The sequence below is a fragment of the Abramis brama genome, assembly GCF_963993115.1.
Source record: "Abramis brama genome assembly, chromosome: 5".
In the NCBI taxonomy this organism is placed as follows: domain Eukaryota; kingdom Metazoa; phylum Chordata; class Actinopteri; order Cypriniformes; family Leuciscidae; genus Abramis; species Abramis brama.
This window is the reverse complement of record NC_139967.1, coordinates 2,125,838-2,147,051: the sequence shown is the minus strand read 5'-3', so window position 1 is coordinate 2,147,051 and position 21,214 is coordinate 2,125,838. Positions and strand designations below refer to the sequence as shown.

At 39.2% G+C, this 21,214-nt stretch overlaps 1 protein-coding gene across 1 annotated transcript; it reads left to right on the top strand.

Annotated features, from left to right (window-relative positions):
* Positions 1-6,093: 6,093 nt before the first annotated feature.
* On the top strand, positions 6,094-20,544 carry LOC311083042 (cytosolic phospholipase A2 gamma-like). Its single transcript, XM_084114292.1, has 15 exons — positions 6,094-6,150; positions 6,479-6,504; positions 6,729-6,837; positions 11,241-11,383; positions 11,500-11,701; positions 12,456-12,558; positions 12,661-12,801; positions 15,785-15,850; positions 15,941-15,985; positions 16,208-16,336; positions 16,518-16,664; positions 19,174-19,251; positions 19,328-19,482; positions 19,829-19,994; positions 20,076-20,544. The coding sequence occupies exons 2-15, from the start codon at positions 6,479-6,481 to the stop codon at positions 20,231-20,233; spliced, it is 1,668 nt and encodes a 555-aa protein (XP_083970418.1). The 5' UTR covers positions 6,094-6,150; the 3' UTR covers positions 20,234-20,544.
* Positions 20,545-21,214: the final 670 nt, after the last annotated feature.

Sequence of the window (21,214 nt, the reverse complement as noted above, 5' to 3'; positions counted from 1 at the left end):
AGAATACCCTAGCAACTGCCTAGCAACGCCCTAGCAACCACCAGAATACCCTAGCAACCGCCTAGCAACACCATAACAACCACCCAGAACACCCTAGCAACTGCCTAGCAACGCCCTAGCAACAACCCAGAATACCCTAGCAACACCATAGCAACCACCCAGAACACCCTAGCAACTGCCTAGCAACGCCCTAGCAACCACCAAGAATACCCTAGCAACCGCCTAGCAACCACCCAGAATACCCTAGCAACTGCCTAGCAACGCCCTAGCAACCACCCAGAACACCCTAGCAACCGCCTAGCAACACCATAGCAACCACCCAGAACACCCTAGCAACTGCCTAGCAACGCCGTAGCAACCACCTAGAATACCCTAGCACCCGCCTAGCAACACCATAGCAACCACCCAGAACACCCTAGCAACTGCCTAGCAACGCCCTAGCAACCACCAAGAATACCCTAGCAACCGCCTAGCAACCACCCAGAATACCCTAGCAACCGCCTAGCAACACCATAGCAACCACCCAGAATACCCTAGCAACCGCCTAGCAACACCATAGCAACCACCCAGAATACCCTAGCAACGCCCTAGCAACCACCCAGAATACCCTAGCAACCGCCTAGCAACACCATGCAACCACCCAGAACACCATAGCAACCACCCAGAATACCCTAGCAACCACACAGAACACCCTAGCAACCACCTGAACAACATGAATAAGCCATATCTCTGCACCAGAACATCGTACAGACATGGTTGTTGGCTCGTATGCAATCATGTACAACACCCTAGCAACCGAGTGGCGAGTTTTGCCACTGCAAGCACCACTTCACATTTTCTTCAGGAAATGTACATTCTAGTTCTTTTTATTATTATTCTGGACAAAGTTTGGCGCGTAACTCGCCCCGCACCGTTTGTCACAGACCCCTGAGTGAAGTGTCAAATCGAGCGGCTCATTGAGGAGAGGTGTGCTATGACATTTCTAAGCGATCGGGTGTACGATGTTCGCACAGCGGACGAAAAAGCGGCCAAAAAAGTCCCATTGACTTTACATGGGGAGTTCTAAAAACATTTGAATCCCAACTGCCGTTTTCACACACACAGACTCCAAAGGGCCTGACACCCCTGCGTCTCTCCCTCTCTCTCTCCCTCAGAGGATTTATATTATCAAGCAACCAATAAGTAATGGCCTAAAATCTTCATAGCCACACCATAGCAACCAGTTACAGCACCCTAGCAACCACTAAGAGCTCCCTAGCAACCACCTTAAACCAAAAAAAAACTTTTTTATTTTTTTTATATTTTTTAAAGCAATTTTACTCTCGTGGCCTTGCGATATCGCTCCATGCTTGTGCCTATTCGGCCATAGGCACGAGGCCGCAGGCCGAGTGCCGTACTGAAGGCACTCGCAACCACCCAAAACACCCTAGCAACTGCCTAGCAACCACCCAGAACACCCTAGCAACGTCTAGAAATGCTCTAGTAACCACCAAAAAACTCTAGCAACCAGCCAGAACACCCTAGCAACTGCCTAGCAACCACCCAGAACACCTAGCAACCACCTAGAACACCCTAGCAACTGCCTAGCAACCACCCAGAACACCTAGCAACGTCTAGAAATGCTCTAGTAACCACCCAGAACACCCTAGCAACTGCCTAGCAACCACCCAGAACACCTAGCAACCACCTAGAACACCCTAGCAACTGCCTAGCAACGCCCTAGCATCCACCCAGAATACCATAGCAACTGCCTAGCAACACCATAGCAACCACCCAGAACACCCTAGCAACCACCAAGAATACCCTAGCAACTGCCTAGCAACCACCAAGAATACCCTAGCAACTGCCTAGCAACACCATAGCAACCACCCAGAACACCCTAGCAACCACCTGGCAACAGCATCTTGCTAAAAACATGCTAGCAACATGCTAATCATGCTAGCATTATGCTACCAACATGCTAATCAAGCTAGCATCATGCTAATCAAGCTAGCATAATGCTAGCAACATGCTAATCATGTTAGCATCTAGCTAAAAACATGCTAGCAAAATGCTAATCATGCTAACATCTTGTTAAAAGCATGCTAGCAAAATGCTAATCATGTTAGCATCATGCTATCAACATGTTAATCAAGCTAGCATCATGTTAACATAATGCTAATCAAGCTAGCATCATGTTAATCATGCTAGCATCATGCTACCAACATGCTAATCAAGCTAGCATCATGCTAGCAACATGCTAATCAAGCTAGCATCATGTTAACAACATGTTATTCAAGCTAGCATAATGGTAGCAACATGCTAATCCTGTTAGCATCTAGCTAAAAACATGCTAGCAAAATGCTAATAATGCTAACATCTTGTTAAAAGCATGCTAACAATATGCTAATCATGCTAGCATCATGCTAATCATGTTAACAACATGCTAATCATGCTAGCATCATTCAAACAACATGTTAATCATAGTAAATCATGCTGGAATGTGGTAAATCGTAGTAAATCATCTTAGAAATATGGTAAATCGTGGTAAATAATGCTAAAACGTGGTATATGTGGCGTGGTGTATCACAACATGTTAATTGTGTTAGCATCTGCCCAGTGGCGAGTTTTGCCACTGCAAGCACCACTTCACATTTTCTTCAGGAAATGTACATTCTAGTTGAGTTTTATTGTTTTATTGCAGGGTGCTTGATTTCATGTTCTGTCTTAGTAGGAAAACCAATTCTAAACTCTTACAAATCTTTAACTAAAACTGCATATAATGGTTTACAAAAATCAAAAGGTGAGTTAATAAATAGTCAATGAGACTTGTGTGAGAGTTCAGAGGAAATTAATTTCATTGCTGATTTGCATGATTTGAAGACAGAAAAACTTTTATCACTGAATAATTTTTTTTTTCTCCTTTGGAATCTTTGGATAATTCAGATCAATTCTTTTCAATTGAAATACAGTAGCGATGTAAAATAAGCACTGCCAGTTTAAACTGGGAATTACATTTATGCATTTGTCAGACGCTTTTATCCTAAACGACTTACATTGCATTTCAAAGTACATATTTACATTCTTATCAGTTCTTGCTTTCCCTGGGAATCAAACCCATGACCTTGGTGTTGCAAGTGCCAGCGCTCTATTGTTTGAGCTACAGGAAAGCTTATCTTAGAAATTAAATGTTTTAGAAAAGGCTGGACTTAAATAACATGGACAATTCTGAAACAGATAATTTAATCTAAGGAGAATATTTATTTTTATAACATTAACTCTTCCAAGAAGGGAAGTTGGCAAAGAGGTCCACCTTTCAGGATTGTTTAAAAAAAATTAATTAGAGGAGAATAATTGGTGTCAAATAAGTTATTCAAATCGTGAGTGATAAAAATAGCCAAATATTTAAGACCTCTTTCTGAAACCTGAAAGGGAGATTGTATAGACAGATTACAAATATTAAAAGGCATAGAGAAAGATTTTTGGATAGACGTCTGTGGGTTCTCCAAGTACAAGAGAACATCATCTGCGAACAAAGAGATACATTTTTTTTTCAATAAATACAGTATACAATAACGGTGATAGAGGAGACCCCTGTCTACAACCTCTACATACTGGAAAACACTCAGACATCAGGCCATTTATATTGAAGTTGGGTACTGGATCTGCATAAAGATGTTTAATCACACTAATAAAGCTGAAAACTAACTCGAATTTGGTAACACTTTATTTCGATAGTCCACTTTAGACATTCTAGTAACTTTGCAGCTACATGTCAACTAACTGTTATTAGATTATTAGTAGACTGTCTGCTTTGACTATAAGTAACTTGCCAACTACAAATCAACTTATTCTCCTAACCCGAACCCTAACACCTAACCATAACCTAACAGTCTACTGACAGTCTACTACACTCTACTAATACTCTAATGACAGTTAGTTGATATGTAGATGAAAAGTTACTTATAGTTAGTAGAATGTCTGAAGTGGACTATCGAAATAAAGTGTAACCCCAAATTTTTCTAACATTGAAAACTAAAAAAAACATTCTACACTGTCAAAAGCCTTTTTGGCATCCAAAGATAAAATCATCGCTGTTTTTTTTTTTAAATATTGAAGTAATGTATAGCATTGAGAGCACGGCGTACATAATTCACACCACACCTGCAGAGATTTCATGAAACCTTCCTGATCGGAATTCATAACTTTGGAAAGGACCGTTTCAAGTCTGCAGGCCAGTACTTTTGCGACTATTTCATAGTCTGCATTGAGATGGTTAATGGATCTATAAGACGAACACTCCAAAGGATTTTTATCTTTTTTTAAAAGCAAACTAATAGAAGCATGTCTAGGATTGTCTTTCCATATGTTATTAATAGCCGGCATAAGAACTGGATGGATTTTCGACCAGAATCTTCCCAATGGAAAACCATCTGGGCCTGGACACTTCCAGTTCAGCATGGTCTGAATTGCCGCCCAAACCTCCTCCATTATAAATGGTGCATTTAAGCTAGAACGATCCTCTTCTGTAATAAAAGGTAATGAAATATCATTCAAATAGGCAGTAATATTCAAATACAATGCTTCTGAGCTATAAAGAAATTTATAAAAATCTCTGAAAATACTATTTGTAATCAAAGGGTCACTTGAGATGTCACCACCTGCATTCCAAATCATATTAATTGAACAATCATTATTTTGATTCTTTAGCTGGGGAGCAAGCAATCGACTGGATATTTTTGTTTGCAATAAAAGCAATAGCTTTTGAATATGGCCAGTGTGATCCATTTACAATTGGGACCTTGCATTAACCAACGCTTTCAGATTTTGAAACTATTTTGTGTATTTGCTCTAGCCTAGTGACTTCTTTTGGCAAGACTAAACTGCATGCACAAATTGTTTTGGAATAAAAAAATAGTCGAGCCTAGAATATGAATTATGCAGGTGTGAGTAAAATGTGTAGTCTCTCACACTAGGATACAACTGTCGCCATATATCTATCAAACCTGTATCCATGCTTAAATTATTGTCAGATATCCTTATCTGCATTATCAAAAGAAAAAACAACCTTTACAATGCCGTTCGGATTATACCAATTTATTACTCTTTCGTTTTGGGTTGTTCTGGGCCTCCGCCACTTTTCAGCGTCTCATAGACAAAATCCTCCGGCCCCCTTTCCGCAAATGACGCTGCCTACCTCAACGACATCATTATCTACTACAGTAATGATTGGCAACGGCATCTGGAACATGTGTGCACTGTCCTGAGTTCGCTGAGGGTGGCTGGACTCATGACGAACCTGCAGAAGTGTGCAATTGGGCATGTGGAGGTACAATATCTGTGTTTCCACTTGGGACATGGGCAGGTGCGTCCCCAAATTGATAAGACAGCTGCGATTGCAGCCTGCCCAAGTGCCAAGACCAAAAAGTAGGTGAGACAGTTCCTGGGGCTGGCAGGATATTATATGAGGTTTATTCCTAATTATTCGAAGCTCACCAGCCCACTTACTGATCTCACTAAAAGCAAGGAAGCAGCAGATCTGGTCCAGTGGATGGAGCTGTGCCAACAGGCCAATACCAAAGTAAAGGCTGCCCTGTGCGGTGGTACACTCCTAACTTTGATTTAAACTTTAACTTAAAACAGAGAAGCCAGATACAACACCTTTGAACAAGGGTCGTTCTTTCCCTCTGTTATTACCTCCTGGGATTGGAATTCAATCTCTGTTCGGATCATGGGCGCCTCAGTGGCTTCACCTTATGAAGGATACCAACGTGTGGATCCCCCATTGGTATTTAGCTTTACAGCCGTTTAAGTTGAAGGTGGTCCACAGATAGGGGGCGAGATGGCTGTAGCTGACTTCCTCTCTAGAAATGAGGGGGAGAGGCTGCAAGCCTTGGGCGAATCGTTACATTATGTGTCCTCAAGCCATAATAGTCAAACAGACGAGGGAGGGGGAAATATTAGATAGGAAAATATTATCTGTACCAGGAAATTACTGGAAAAAAAACATTTTCCATACTCTGGAGTTCAGGTTCATCGCCTCCACCTCCCACGTTGATATGTAAACTTTCAGAGTCCTATAAAAGAGGCTCTTCTGTCCGATCTGAGAGTTGACGGCTGCTGTGCTGCTATTGGTGAAGTCTCAGGATTTTTCAAAACTATACAAGAACAGTGAGTATATGTTTTAAACCTTCTGCAACAGGGCAAAGTTATTATATTTATAAGTGACAACAGTATATGAATGAATCCAGAATTTTTCAGTAAAGAGCTTTAATTCTTAATTAAAACTTCACCAAAACCAATGACCAGATGCAAACTAGTAAACATTATAACTTCCACTGTTAGCAACTTGCATTAAAAAACAAAAACAATGGCTTAATAATTGACATTTGAGGTAGTAGCCAATAACACATTTTTATCAAAAGATTTTATAATGATGTTCTCCATTAGTTTTGGAATGATAGATTTTAACTTTAATGTTGATCCTATTGTTTTATAGATGAGTGCATCCAAACCCCAGGAAAGGTAATTCTGCTCAGATTCCTATGAAAGCTGTGCACTTCATTATATCGCCCATAAGTACTGTACTGCATTATGTAATGTCTATTACAAACTGGATGATTCTGAAAATAATGTTCAAAATGCACTTAAGACTCATTTAAATCTATGAACAAACAAAATATATGAAATAGCAGTATGTGATGTTAAATTCATCACTGGTCTGTCTGTCTGTCTGTCTGTCTCCGCAGTGAGGTGAGAATCGAACACTCTCTGAATAAGAAGGAGAAGGAGTTTGTAGTCAAAAGGAGAAAAGATGTTCTACAAAGCCTGAAGAATCTTCAGATACACTGCTGTGAGGTAAAACGTAGCCGGTTACTAATGATAATGGGAACTAGAATTTCGTCGCTAAACACGATGGGGAAAAACTCCTTTTTCCTCGAATATTGAAGCCTTTTTATATAGTGTATGCCAGTGGCGGCTGCTGGTCTTTCAAAGAGGGGAAGCTCATTTTTGGCCTACATCATAAAAATTGTCCATTTATTTATACGTAAATTCTGCCCTACGTTCCTTTTCAAGAAAATGCTCTGTGACCCTGTCGTACTAACTAGGCATCTTTTCCATTAACTTGACCAGTGTCCTCTCAATGGCCAGCAGAGTTAAATATAATTGTATAAATGTAATAATATAATAAATGTATAAATAATAATATAATAAAGTATAATAATACTACTACTACTAATATTTTTTAAATTATTTTAATTTTTTTTTTTTTAATTATTACTAATAATAATATAAAAAATATAATAAGTTATAATATAATAAAGATATAAATGTATAATTGTGTGAAATGTATTATGAAAATTGGCTAGCAATTTCGACAAGCAAATACCAAGAAATAGGTTGCAGCAGTTTGTCTTTGAAAAATCCGCGATGGGACTGAGCTCGAACAGCTTCAACATCAGCGACTTTTTATTGTATGAAATCGCTGTCAATCAAAAGGAGACGCAGCCTTTCGACAGACCCTCCAATCATCACGCAGAAGCCCAGCGTCCAGGCCAGCCCACTTCTCATTCACCCCCAGAGACGCTGAGCGTCCGTGGGCGGGACATAATCGCAGCATTTATCCAATGACCGTCTAGTTTCGAAGCACTGAAAAAAACTGTTCGAAGCAGCCCCATTGAAGTCAATGGACGCTGGGCTTCAACAGGGAAATGCACTGTGACGCTACGGGAATGTATGAGAATCGAGTCAGCCGACCTGCTATATGCAGCTGATCCAGTGGTGTAGTCTAGTTTTTTGTAGTGAGTATACTGTAATATTTCTTTGAGTTAGACCGAACTTTTATTTTGGTGGGTTGTAGACATTTGAGTTTCTGTGTGTTTTAATAAACTATTATTATTATTATTAGGCCTACTTGAAAGTATAGCCTACTCTACTGTGCAATAGTAATATATTTCTGTTATAATTTCTTCAAGTTATACCGAACTTTTATTTTGACAGGTTGTCGTATGTTTGTATATGAAACGAATGAATGACTTTTATCAAATGAAATGGTGAAATTCTCGTGAAGTGACTCTCATAGCAGCTCTGCGATGAAGTGCACATGTAGTAGCTCATGTCTCAATACAGTGAAACGCTGAAAACACCACGAGCGTGATCACGCGTGCTTCAGTGTGTGTGTGTGTGTGTGTGTGTGTGTGTGTAGTGGAGCACACATTGAGCGCTCATTCATTCCCAGAGACGCGTAGAACAATTGCAGTCTCTTTTAACTTTAATATTCACAGACACTAGTCCATATCGAGATTTGATTCATTGTACAGCCCTACTTTTGATTTATTCATTCAAAAATAGCCAAATTCGGTGACGTTCTGCTTAGCAAGCTCCATTTGTGACTGGATTCCGCGATTCGGTGTCACTTCGCAAACACAGACGGGGTGAATTTATGAATGAAAGTGAAAGTTCTGACACAAAACGAAGTTGTTACGTATCCTCACTATTTTTTAAGTAGGTATACGGAAATCCTTGGCCTTTTCTAGTGGGTATACGGCGTATACCTGCGTATCACGTAGACTACACCACTGAGCTGATCAGGCACGTGCACACATAGACATCAAAGGGGGCTTGAGCACCTGCCCTTTTTATTCCTGGAAAGAAAGTGCCCTTTTTTCTGGGGTGCTTTTTTTTATTTTTGAAAAATAATATATATTTCTGTTTGCGCACAGCTTCCCTGTCAAACAAATATATTTATTGAAGAATAGTATATCTAAATATCAGGTCAGGAGTTCTGAAGCGCTCCCTCTCCCCCGATTGTTAAACCCGATTGTATTGCTTCCGCTAAAGAAAATAGTACGCTCCGTCTCTACGGTTAGAATCCTGTGAGTCCATAGCAACGCTCTGTTTATCATGGCAACGGTCTGTTATACTCCGCACAGCGGTCTGTTATCAAGAAATAACAGACCGCATTCTACATTGGAATTCAACCAAGCCATGTAATAAAATAAGTTAATAAAATAAGCATATATCACCACCAGGTGATATGCTTTAGTTATTTTGTTTATCCTATTTACCTGCATTGCCCTGTCAATTAGATGCAAATGTGCACATTTTAACTAGTTGACGCCTAATTTGCATACAGAACGTCCTCAGTTAATGACTTACATCAAGAGTCTTTCCCCCTGAAATTTAGAAATCAAAATTGGTGAATTTAGAAGAAATCTACAGATGCAAACAGATGGAGGATACACTCTAAAAAATTTAGTAAATCTGAGTAACTGCATCTGGTACATTAATAAATAAAACTGAGTAGAAATAAGTTAACATTAAACTTTAAAAATAACAATATTTATAAATTAACTTTTTATTTATGAGTAATTTAACTTTTTTATTTCCTCTAAACCTTTATAAAATAGTATTCCATACAACCACAAATACATACATGACATTGGCTTTTATTGAATTTTTACTCAATTATTTTGGTAAGTTTAATTTTAAAGTGTTATGTATTCTGATAACACCAAAATAATTAAAATGATGTAGTGCCTTGTGCAAAAATAAACAAATTATTAGTAAAACACACCCCTCTGCTTGATGCAGTTATTTAGGTTATTCTAAATATGAAGAGTTCAGATGAAAAAGCCTTCTGCCATCTGAAATTTCCTTCTATAATGATCATTTTTATCAAGCTTGTATGTTTATGTTCACTTATTTCACATTACTGGCAATGAAAATTACCTATTAATTGTCATTTAAGTTAAATTACTGAACTTAAATATACGAGCTTGAAAAAAAATGCTCATTTTAGAAGAAAATTTCAGATGGCACTAAGAGGCTTTTGCATCTGAACTCTTCATACTTGAAACTAGTAGCATAGAAAATGTTTTCAAAACATGCACATTGTGGAATGGTTTCCTTTGCTGCTCTATAAACCTAATGAATACTAAGGAGACCATGGTTTCTGTGTGAACTGATTATTTTGTAGACATCTTTTGAAAATGAAACAATTGCGTGAGTTTGAGGAAGATAAAATTAATTAACTTTTTTAATTATTTTTTTAAAAAGGAAGTCAGAGTTGCGTTAATATATATACTTTTTTGTTAAAAAAAAAAAAATTAATTATGAGAAGTGCCCTTTATTTCACTTGAGCCCCTGCCCCTCAAAATGTCTGTGCACGTTCCTGCAGCTGATTCTGAACGAACTCGTCTTTGAGATGAACGCATTTTTAGTTAATAAAATGTTAACACAATAGTACATATTTGACCATTAATTTTTTTGACATTATAGGGGAAGCCGAGCTTCCCTTGCAGTCTTAAAGAAATCCCCACTGGTGTATGCGTGCGAACCAATCGACAGGCTGCCCGCAAGAATGGGCGGAGCATCCCTCTATAAAACAGGGCTCATCTCGCCATAACTCGACTGAAGCAACAAACGCCTAGTCGTGTAGCATAATAGCACGGCAAGCTACGCAATACTTGTTCCCGTTATCTTAGGGAACCGAGGTTACATTAGTAACGAGTACATTCCTTATCGATACTGTATTGCTTACCTAGTGTGATTGGGATACAATTCAATCACGCCGTGCTATGATTGCAGAAACTTGAACCTTGGGCCTTGAGTGCAGGGCAGACTATTCACCCAACAGAGAAGGGGCTCGGAGCCTCCAGGGAGATATCAGCGGGTTGAGCTCACTCTGAGCCTCCTAGTCCCTTTTAGAAAGCGAACAACCAGGTTGTTCCTGCCAAAGGGGTGCGACCCGTGTCCATTATCTCTTGCAGAAAAGACAGTACTAGCGGTACGTCACAGGAGGTTGGGCCTTGGTTCCGAACTGTACACCAGTTGGAGAAAACAGACCACTTAAGAGTGTAGAGGCGTCTCGTGGATGGGGCTCTAGCCTCAGATACAGTGTTTAGGACTCCAGCTTTAGGACTCCCACTGGTACCAAATTGCCCTGGCCTTCCAAGATCAGGATCTGTGAGTATTTAACTCGGCCTCTGACTGGGCTAAGACGTGCCAGTTGTTGAGGTAATCCAGGATGCGCACTCCCTTCTGTCTCAGAAGGCTGCATCCATGCACTTGGTGAAAGTGCGCGGTGCCAGAGACAGTCCGAATGGAAGGACAGTGTACTGGTAGATCACCCCCTTGAATGCGAAATGCGGAGGAGGTGAGCAACATTGCTCCTTTCCGATGTGTTGACCATGCCCCTGAAGCGGGGGGTCAAATGTTGAGCATCAAATGTTTGCAAAATCAAACTGTGTGTGTTTCAGACTGAAGTGCCAAACATTGCATTACTGGGATCTGGAGGAGGAGAAAGAGCCATGGTGGGTTTGATGGGATCCCTGGATCAACTCCAGAAAACAGGTCTTCTGGACTGTGTGCTTTATCTGAGCGGAGTCTCTGGATCCACCTGGTACAAACAACACACACACACACACACACACACACACACACACACACACACACACACACACACACACAGAGATGGGTTGAATGTCATAAATGAGAGCTTATGTTGTTACTCTGAAGGTGCATGGCCTCCTTATATCAGGAGCAAGACTGGTCCACCAAACTAGAGACTGTGAAAGAAAAGATCATCAAGAAACTCAACAATCCTGGAGTCAGTTTGAAAGATGCATTTGCCAAACTGAAGAAATATTACTATGAGAAAGACATATTCAGCTTGACTGACATCTGGGCAGCGATGTTTGTGACGGATTATGTGAAAGAGGTCTGTACCACAGACCACAACAACCCCTCAATGATGTATACAATCTTAATGAAGTGCTCACAGTCTTAGAAAGTGCTATATTTTTAGTGGTATATTGATATGTACGCCACACTTGGTTAAAAAATATGATTTTGTAAGTCATAATAATAAGAAACTTTCTCATAATTATGAGGTGAAGTGTTTTCAACCCATACTTGTTTTGTTTTTTTCATCTGCATTTAACTCATTCAAATTAGTGCACACACATTAGGAGCAGTGAGTAGTGGAACTGCAATTGCAAACTGTGGGCACACACACATACACACACACAGCCATTCACCTCGACGCCCGGGGAGGTTAGGTGCCTTGCTCAAGGGCACCTCGGTCATTTCCTTCAGGTGTTAAGAATCAAACACACGACCTTCATATGACTGCCCTAGTTTAGTATCTCATTATAGACTTTTAGTTTCTGATTATATTGAGAAACTTCCTCATAATAATGACTGTCATAATAATGAGAAACTTTCTCGTGTAATCTGTTATTTTCTCGTAATAAAAGAAACTATATCGGAATAATGGGAAACGTTCTTGTAATTATTAGCATACTTACACACCCTGAAAGTAACCCCGTTTTTGGACCCGAAAGTTGAGGTTATCTGCTTACTTACCCTTAAACATACCTGGGTATGTCACATATCCTGCTTTCTGGAATACCCCCCAGGTCTCCCCTACACTAACATAATAAACAACAGCTGCAAAAAAATTTTCTCTTCAGATAGATGAACAAAAACTCACAGATCAGTGGGACCAGCAGAGTAAAGATCCGTTTCCCATCTATACCGTGATCGACAAGCACTGCAAACAGCACAAAGATGCAGGTCTGTGTGTGTGTGTGTGTGTGTGAGAGAGAGAGAGAGAAAGAAAGACAGACGGTTAATGTGTTTGTGTCAGCTGTTATATGGATGTGTTTCTGTCTGCAGACCCCTGGTTTGAGTTCACTCCATATGAAGCCGGTTATTCCCTCACTGGAGCGTTTGTGGAAACATCCAACTTTGGCAGCAAGTTTGTAAATGGCCGTAAGATCAAGAACCAGCCTGAGATTGACATGCTGTACCTGCAAGGTAACAAACTCTGTTTTTTTTAATTTAGGGGTTCAAGCATGTAGCGCAAAATCCGTATTATAATTGTTAGAATTTCCAAGGATCAGCATTCTCCCCTAAAAGTAATTGGGCAGACCAAACTGTATGTTGTAGAGACTTGAAACTTTCAGGGACGGCAATACTCACACAGTCTACAACGTCAATCGGACTGACGGTTGCGCCACAGCAGTCAAAAGTACGTAATGGCTCATAACTCTTAACTCCGTTTGTCGCAGGCTCGTGTCTTATATCAGAGGAATCCTTGGTTCAAGACGAACAAAACACATGTCTCAGATTCGATCGTTATCTGCAAAATTTTAGTGTATTTTAGATTTTTGAATCTTAGGTTTTTCGCCCTATCGGAACCAAACCAGTGCAGAAAGATTATCTGGAGCCTGATTGTCAATAATTGTCACAAAAAAAAATTCTAAATTTTGATAAACGTCTGTGACGGGATGCCAAAACGTTTGAAGTGGGCGGAGCCACTTTTACTAAAATGGCTAGCCCTCTTGTACGGAATCAGATAATTTCACCAAAAATTACACCTCTGTACGGGCTCGGTCTGTGGTCGCGAGAAAAAGGACGTGGCGACTGGCCACTTGGTGGCACTATAAAACGAATAAAACAAGAAAACGATTGACTTGAAAACTGGCAAGTCTATGAGGACATTCACGTATCTTGAAATAGACGGCCAATGAAGTTCGAGCAGCTATCAGACAAGGTTAAAGGAGGCCGATCGGAATGAAACTCGCTGGGCCTGTTTGACTCACGGCCCTTGAGGCCTGTGAGAAATTCAAAAGAAATAGGCCTTCGCGTTTTTCACTTGCGTAAAAGACTGGATATCACGCAGGGTTTTTTTGATGCCCACAACATTCGTATGGTGGAACTCCTCATTCTGAGCAACTTTATCTCTAGGACCGATTGGAATCCTCATCTCAAGACGAACATATATATCTCTGATTTCATTTCCATCATTAAAATTTTCTACCATTTTTCTGCCATTTTAAATTGTCCGAAAATTTTTCTTTTTCGAACTCCTCATAGGCCGTTTGTCTGATTATTTTGAAACTTCACATGCAAAATGTTGCCAAAATAATTTAGATCAGTGAATCATGCTCACGACAGGACGCCAAAACGTTCGATGTAGGCAGGACCACTTTCACTGAAATGGCTATAACTCTTCAACGCAATCAGTTATTTTTTCACCAAACTTGTTATTCTCATGTAGCTCATTCTGTGGTCACACACACAAAAAAATCCTGTGGCGATTCACCATTTGGTGGCGCTATAATATGAAAAAAAGAAACTCCCCGTAAAAACAGCTCTAACTACACAACCTTTAGTCCAATTTACTTGGAAAATTGACATGCAGTGTCTTTTTCCAAGTTGCCATGAAGTGGAGTCGACGTTTTTTAATCAGTTTTATTTTGATAAACATGACACAATACAACATTGCGACTACATGAAAAGAGTGTTTACTGTTATAAAAACCTGATTTGTGAGCTTTAGAGGAACTAAAGGTGTGAGAATAAACACGAAACACACGTGATCGTTGTCATGCGGTGAATCCGGCCAATCGTGGAACAGCTGTGTCGTCATCAGCCCTCATGCAGCCGCTCTTGAGAAGCTGCGCTGGCTGAGTTCTCCGGATACTCTCGAATCGCACTCGCGGTACTTTGATGGCATACGTCACAGTCACGTGGCGTCGGCGCTGTATCAAGTCGAACAAAATTTCTAACCAGCATGCACTGCTTCAAGTCAGCCGCCGATCGGTCTGTGCAGAGCTGCATGAAGTCGAACAAGCCTATTAGCTGCGCGTTTTGTGTGAGCACATGGCTTGTGATTTGTTTTACTGGCCATGTGCTTGTGCTCAAGTCATGTTTGGTGTGAGTACATGGCTTGTCATGTGTTTCCTTGTGCCATGTGCTCTCCTGGGCTGCGTTCAGCCCCGACAAAACATTGCACAACGTTTTTAAAACAGAAACGGTGATGCGTTGAACACACTGTTCTGATGTCGCAAGAGTTGCAACTATGGCAGCTGAGAAGGCCATTCTTTGTGTTCTTTGTGAAGAATTTTCTGAGCCTGATGAAGTCGGTATAAATATGTGTTTAATACTACAAAATATGCCCGATGTTACAGTAACTGCACTTGCTGCCCAGAACAAAAGAGAACATCCCAATCGAGTGAAGGGATTGCTGAAACTGAAATGGAAGCACACATCTTACCTAATTCAGACTAAAACACATCTATTTAGCCTCACATACTGACTTTATTTGTAGTTCATACTGTTTTAATACCCTGTATTTTCTTTCTCATTTTTAGGAAAAGCACTTAATTACCATTGTTTATTTCTATACCAAATGTCATACAGTTGCAATGAAGCTAAAAATATAAACAACTACATCATTATGTTGATATCCTATATTTTTACAATAAAACTTATGGCAAACATGTCTTCTAATATCCTCAATTGTTGCGTACCGAGCTGCATCAAACACATTTGTAAATTACTTTCCTTGAAGCCATTGTGCGAGTTCACTTTAATACCGCGTGCTTTATATACATGTTGCTGCTGATTGGACTGCAGTTCTGACACACCCACCAAACAAGAGAAAACGTATCTCAAACCCCGTTGCACACCGGTGCACGCCATTTCCAGGAAACATGACGTTCAACCCGGAAACCGTAGCAAAACGTTGCGCACCGTTTTGAACTTGAACGTGCCCCTGTTGATTGTCTAGCCCTTCCCATCTTGTTACCTGATTATTGATTAATTTGCCCCACCTTGAGTGTTTCCCTGCTCTAGTCGTGCCGTGTCAAGTCTTTCTGTCCTGTTGTCCCCCACAGGGCAGTTTTTGTTTGTATTTTCAGTTTTATTAATAAAGCCCTTTATTTCTCCTGCAATTGAGTCCTTGCTCCCTTCACTCAACCTGACACTTTTAAACTTAAATGTGTTTTCTGCAGCTCTGTGTGGCAGCGCTTTAGCTGATGGAGTCGAGATCCGTAAATTCATCTGGAACAGAATAAAAGGTGCAACTATATTGTTCTCAAGATGCAGCTCTGTCTAAAGCTGAGAGTCATTATCATGTGAACTTTACTTACATTTGATTTTTCCACCAGAGTTATTAAAACATTTACTACTAATCGAATTGGAGTTGAGGAAAGGTAAAGCTTTTTTTACAGCTTTTATAGCTTTTAAGTTGATCAGTCTTGTGTCTAATGATCTGTTCATGCTACCTGCTGATGAATAAAAAGTTAAACTCTTTAATGATGAAAAATAAAAAGTGAGCTATAATAATGATTATCACCTGAAAACACCTGGTATCTGAATGTCATAAATCTGGGGATGGAAAGACATTTTGCACTGTGTTCAGTGTGTGTTTTCAGAAGATCCACACTCCCCACCTGTAGACGAATGTCACCAGGTGCTCATGGATCTCGTGGACATGAATCTCTCGGTTTTGAATGGCAAAGATCCGTCTGCTCATGATAAATCCATCAGAACTAAGCTGAACGGTAAGATTTTCCTAAAGTGTGCTAGAAAATGTATCTTTAATGGCTTTTCAGCAACATTTAAACAGTAAGACAAACTACTGTAATACTGTAACAAAAACTGTAATTAACACAAGACACACAAACTAGTTTTATCTGCGTCAGATAAAAATAACTCAATCTGCACTTTACACTTTTTTCACAGAGATCTCTGGAGGCAAACATCAGCTGATTTTTCTGGAGAGAAAACTGAGTCTCACTGATAAAGTAGCTGCAAAACAGTATATGAAACAATACACTGAGGATGTGTGTAATGGTTTGAATCATTGCTTCAGTTTCAAGCAACATAAAGGTAGGTTGAACTGTCTTTACAATGTTGATTTGTATAATGTACTTAATTTTTTGATTTTCAAGCCAGATTAATGCATAAACCGAAATGTGCTTAAAGTCCCACTGTAGTCAATAATTGTAGGCTATCCCTTAAAACTCATCTTTGATCACCAAAATTACATATTTAAGCGTTTTCTTTAAAAAAAAAAATATTGTCATGCCTTTAAATAGCTTGAATGTAACTCGACACCCTTGCCTCATTTAGTATACACGGTTCTATGAATATGCAAATGAGCCCCGCCTCCACTCACTCACTCAGCTCAGAGATCCAATGGTTGACGATCACACGTTGATCTGATTGGTTACAAGGTAGGTTGTGACGTCAGAAACACCAGCGATTTCAAAGCGTGTTTTTGAGACTGTCTTTGGTTCACTGCAGTTTTAAGGAGAAAATACTCAGCAATGGTGTTTGACTTTTTGTGTTATGACAATGAATGGTGTTATAAATTTGCTCATGGTCTGTTTAAAGCATATTAAAAACACAGCATAGACATATAAACAACATTAAAAGCTTGATTTTCCCCACAGTGGGACTAACATTAGTACTAGGGATGCATTAAAGGCCCGATACTGAGCTCATGTACTCGTACTCATAAAAATGCTCCAATACCAGGCAGCGTGTGTACAGTGTTTGTGTCCAGACAAAGAAACACTGACAACAGAGAGTATAATGGGGATAAAAATGGAAAACCAGCGTCTCAGACAGCGCGTGAATACTGAATTGAATTGTCTTTAACGTCTTGAGCTTGTACGGACGAATTCACACAAAATTATGTAAAAACGCCTGTCTTGACGAGTATCCTAGTAAACAAAGTCGGTTATATCTCAAGTGAACGAAGACGATATATTCAAATGGGGCCGTGCGTTCGGTCTTAAAGGTGCAGCAACTTATAAACCTGCTGCTGTGTTTTAATGTTAATCAAACAAAGGACAAATAAATTACTCGCTGCTCTTGACTGAATAGGCTACCTTTTGTAACTTTACAAAAAGATCCATCTATATTTAATTTATGCAGTGTTTTTCACATTTGATTGATTACTGTAGTTTTTGTTGTAGTATCAAAATTGGAATAAAGAATTGATATTTCAGTGGTGTCTAAACATTTGAACCATTGACCCAATCCTCAACACTGAGCCCTGCTGGAGCTGCTCTAAATATGTGCTGTACTATTTAATTAAAGATAAAATATGATAGAGCAATAGAATGAACAGTAAAAGTAACAGAAGCTCATACCATGCATTTTAGCAGGCTTAATTAAGCATGAAAATAACTGAAACAAATATATAATTGATGAACAAATTGAGCCAACTAATATGATTTATATACTTTTGGTTTCACTACCAATACACATTTCTCCACAATAAAAATTACAAATGCAGTGAAAATACAGGTATTCGGTTACGGTAACGGTATCAGCGAGTGGCAAAACTGAAAGTATCGGACTCGTTCTGGAAAAAGTGGTATCGGTGCATCTCTAATTAGTACTAATAAAAAAGGTTTTAACAGACTGATGCCAATAACCTTTAGACATCCAATAAGGTACTTTAAAGATTAAAAATGAATAAACTATAATGAAACATCAAAAGCTTATTCATATTGCTAAAGAAACATATTGTCAACTAAAAATATATACAGAATATAAAACAACATAAGAATATTTACTGAATTTAAAGCTATATTTACTGAATTTAAAGCATTTACTGAATTTAAAACAACATAAGAATATTTACTGAATTTCAAGAATATTTACTGAATTTAAAGCTTATCACTGTGTGATATTTTCCCCCATCTAGCGGTGAAATTGTATATGACTACCCAGTGAATATTAGTTTCTGTTCCTTTCAATTCCGAGGGCGTTTTAACTCCTACGGTGGCCGTATTATTCCAAGATTAACATGACTTTTTTACCATTGACGCGAGGAAAAGTAACGCAAGTTATACTAGAGGTCGTTCTGGCGTTAAATCTTTGCTCCTCATGAGCTCTTTCCATCTGGGAAAAGTTACTCCAGTATTGACTTAGGTCTTGCTGATTTGCCTGTCGCGTTGACGTTTTAATTCTCTCTTACGCTTCCTTGGCAACTCTGCTACATGTCCTCAAAAATAGGCGTAATCCTCCATCTTCAGCAATCTTTCAAATCTGCCAGCTGTCGTGAGTAATCTCCCCCTCGCATTCGTCACGGTGTCACTGAGTATAAAACGCGAAAGGCGAAGCTTGAATTTCCAGGTATGTCCGTCTTTGGCGAATGTATTTTCAAGATGGAGGCGCAACATGGCTGCCGCCATTCGAGCGACTCGCTCGTATGTATTCTAAATGGCAGATTTTACGCTTACGAGAATACTTTATTAGTTGGTGGAAGTAATTACACATGAATGAGCACATATACTTTTGATAGAACAAAGTGTTTTTTGCTAAGAATCAACTTAAAAAGTTACACAGTGTAGCTTTGAGAACCACTGTATTTGTTTTACAGATCTTTGGGCAAGTATTTTTAAATGCATGGCTCAGTGGATCTGGGGCAGGAAATATGACTTTCTTCACAACATGAAAGGTGAGAACAGAAACTCATAGACAGATGCTAACTGGAAATTCATTGTGAATAATATAATAATGCTGTGATCCCTCAGATAAAGCAGTGCCCTCCACTCTTCTGAAAAGTGAGACGAGAGACTATGAAGATGCTGGACTGTTGCTGAACTCCCCCTATTTCTCAGTGCTGAGAGAAGAGAGAAACGTTGACCTCATCATTTCATTGGATTTCAGTGGAACTGAACCTTTCACGGTATTATATATACACATCATGTCATTCCAAACCAATGTCTTGTTTCTTCTGTAGAACACAACAAGAGATTTTTTTTATAATAATAATCTTGCTGCTTTTTTTCATTCTTATTGACCACCAGAATTCACACTAACCTAAAATGTACAGGATTTTAAACACATTAACAGATAATTAAAAATGCTGTACATATGTACTGGTCTTGTTCTGTTTTGATTTAATTTTCAATCATTGCCATGTTCAGTGTTGTCTGAGAAAAGAAAAGCAGCACATTCATTTCAGTGAATGGCTACCTAAATTTAAATGGTCTAACCCTTTCAAACAATAATGTGCTGCTTTTCTACTGCAGACAGTGAGGGAAGTTGCCAAGACGTGCAAGACACTAAAGATCCCTTTCCCTGAGGTCAACATTCCCAATGAAGACATAAAGAAACCGAAGGACTTCTATGTGTTCAACGGCCAAAACACTCCAACCGTGATACACATCCCTCTCTTTAATGAGGTCAACTGTGGAGGCAAGTGATGATCTTACAATGTCCTGAATAAAACTGAAATATCAACTGTGTTCTGATTTAAGTGTGTTAATGTTTCTTCAGATAAAATTGAGGCCTGGAGAAAAAAATATAAGACCTATCAAGGTCCTTACAGCGCTGAGATGATCACTGATCTTATGGAGGTCGCTGGAAAAAACATCACAAACAACAAAGACAATCTGCTGGAGCAGATTCATCTGGCCATAAAAATGCACAAATAATGAAAGATAAATATCAGAGGTGTGCAGCATTCTGAAAAAAGGCAGTCATTTCCAAAGTCCTGTTTTTTTTTTTCATGTGTAAATTAATGTTCCAATTGCACTTAATGTTGACACATTTTTGACACACGTAGAATGTGAATGAACACGAAAAGCGGGATTTATTGTGTGAACGGAGCAATAGGCCAATCATGTTACTTTTCTGCTTTATATTTTAAAAATGTTTCTGCATGTTTTAGTCAGTTCATTAAGCAATAAATTGCTGATCATTAATTATTAAATCGTCAATAACACAGATTGATTTACAACTATGTTTGCTGAATAAAATATTGTATTACTTTGCTTCTGTTCCAATTTAATGAATAAAAATTCACGACCCACCAGTTGAGAAACATGATGTAAAGTTAAAGTTCATAAAGTACAAAAATTCCCCCGTGCTGAAAATCCAGCTTTTAATATTGTTTATGTCTATGTGCTGTTTTTAATATGCTTTAAGACAAACCATGTGTAAATTCATAAGTCGACACCATTGCTGAGTATTTTCTCCTTAAAACTGCAGTGAACCAAAGACAGTCTCAAAAACACGCTTTGAAATCGCTGGTGTTTCTGACGTCACAAACTACCTTGTAACCAATCAGATCAACGTGTGATCGTCAACCAGTGGATCTCTGAGCTGAGTGAGTGAGTGGAGGCGGGGCTCATTTGCATATTCATAGAACCACGCATACTAAATGAGGCAAGGGTGTCGAGTTACATTCAAGATATTTTAAAGGGTGGTTGATTATGATTTCACTTTTCTAACTTTAGTTAGTGTGTAATGTTGCTGTTTGAGCATAAACAACATCTGCAAAGTTACAACGCTCAGAGTTCAAAGCAAAGGGAGATATTTGCTTTTAAAGAAATCGCTTTTTAAGGACTACAACAAACGGCTGGTAGAGACTACACGACATGCCTCCCGGTTAGGGTTAGTGACATCACTAACCC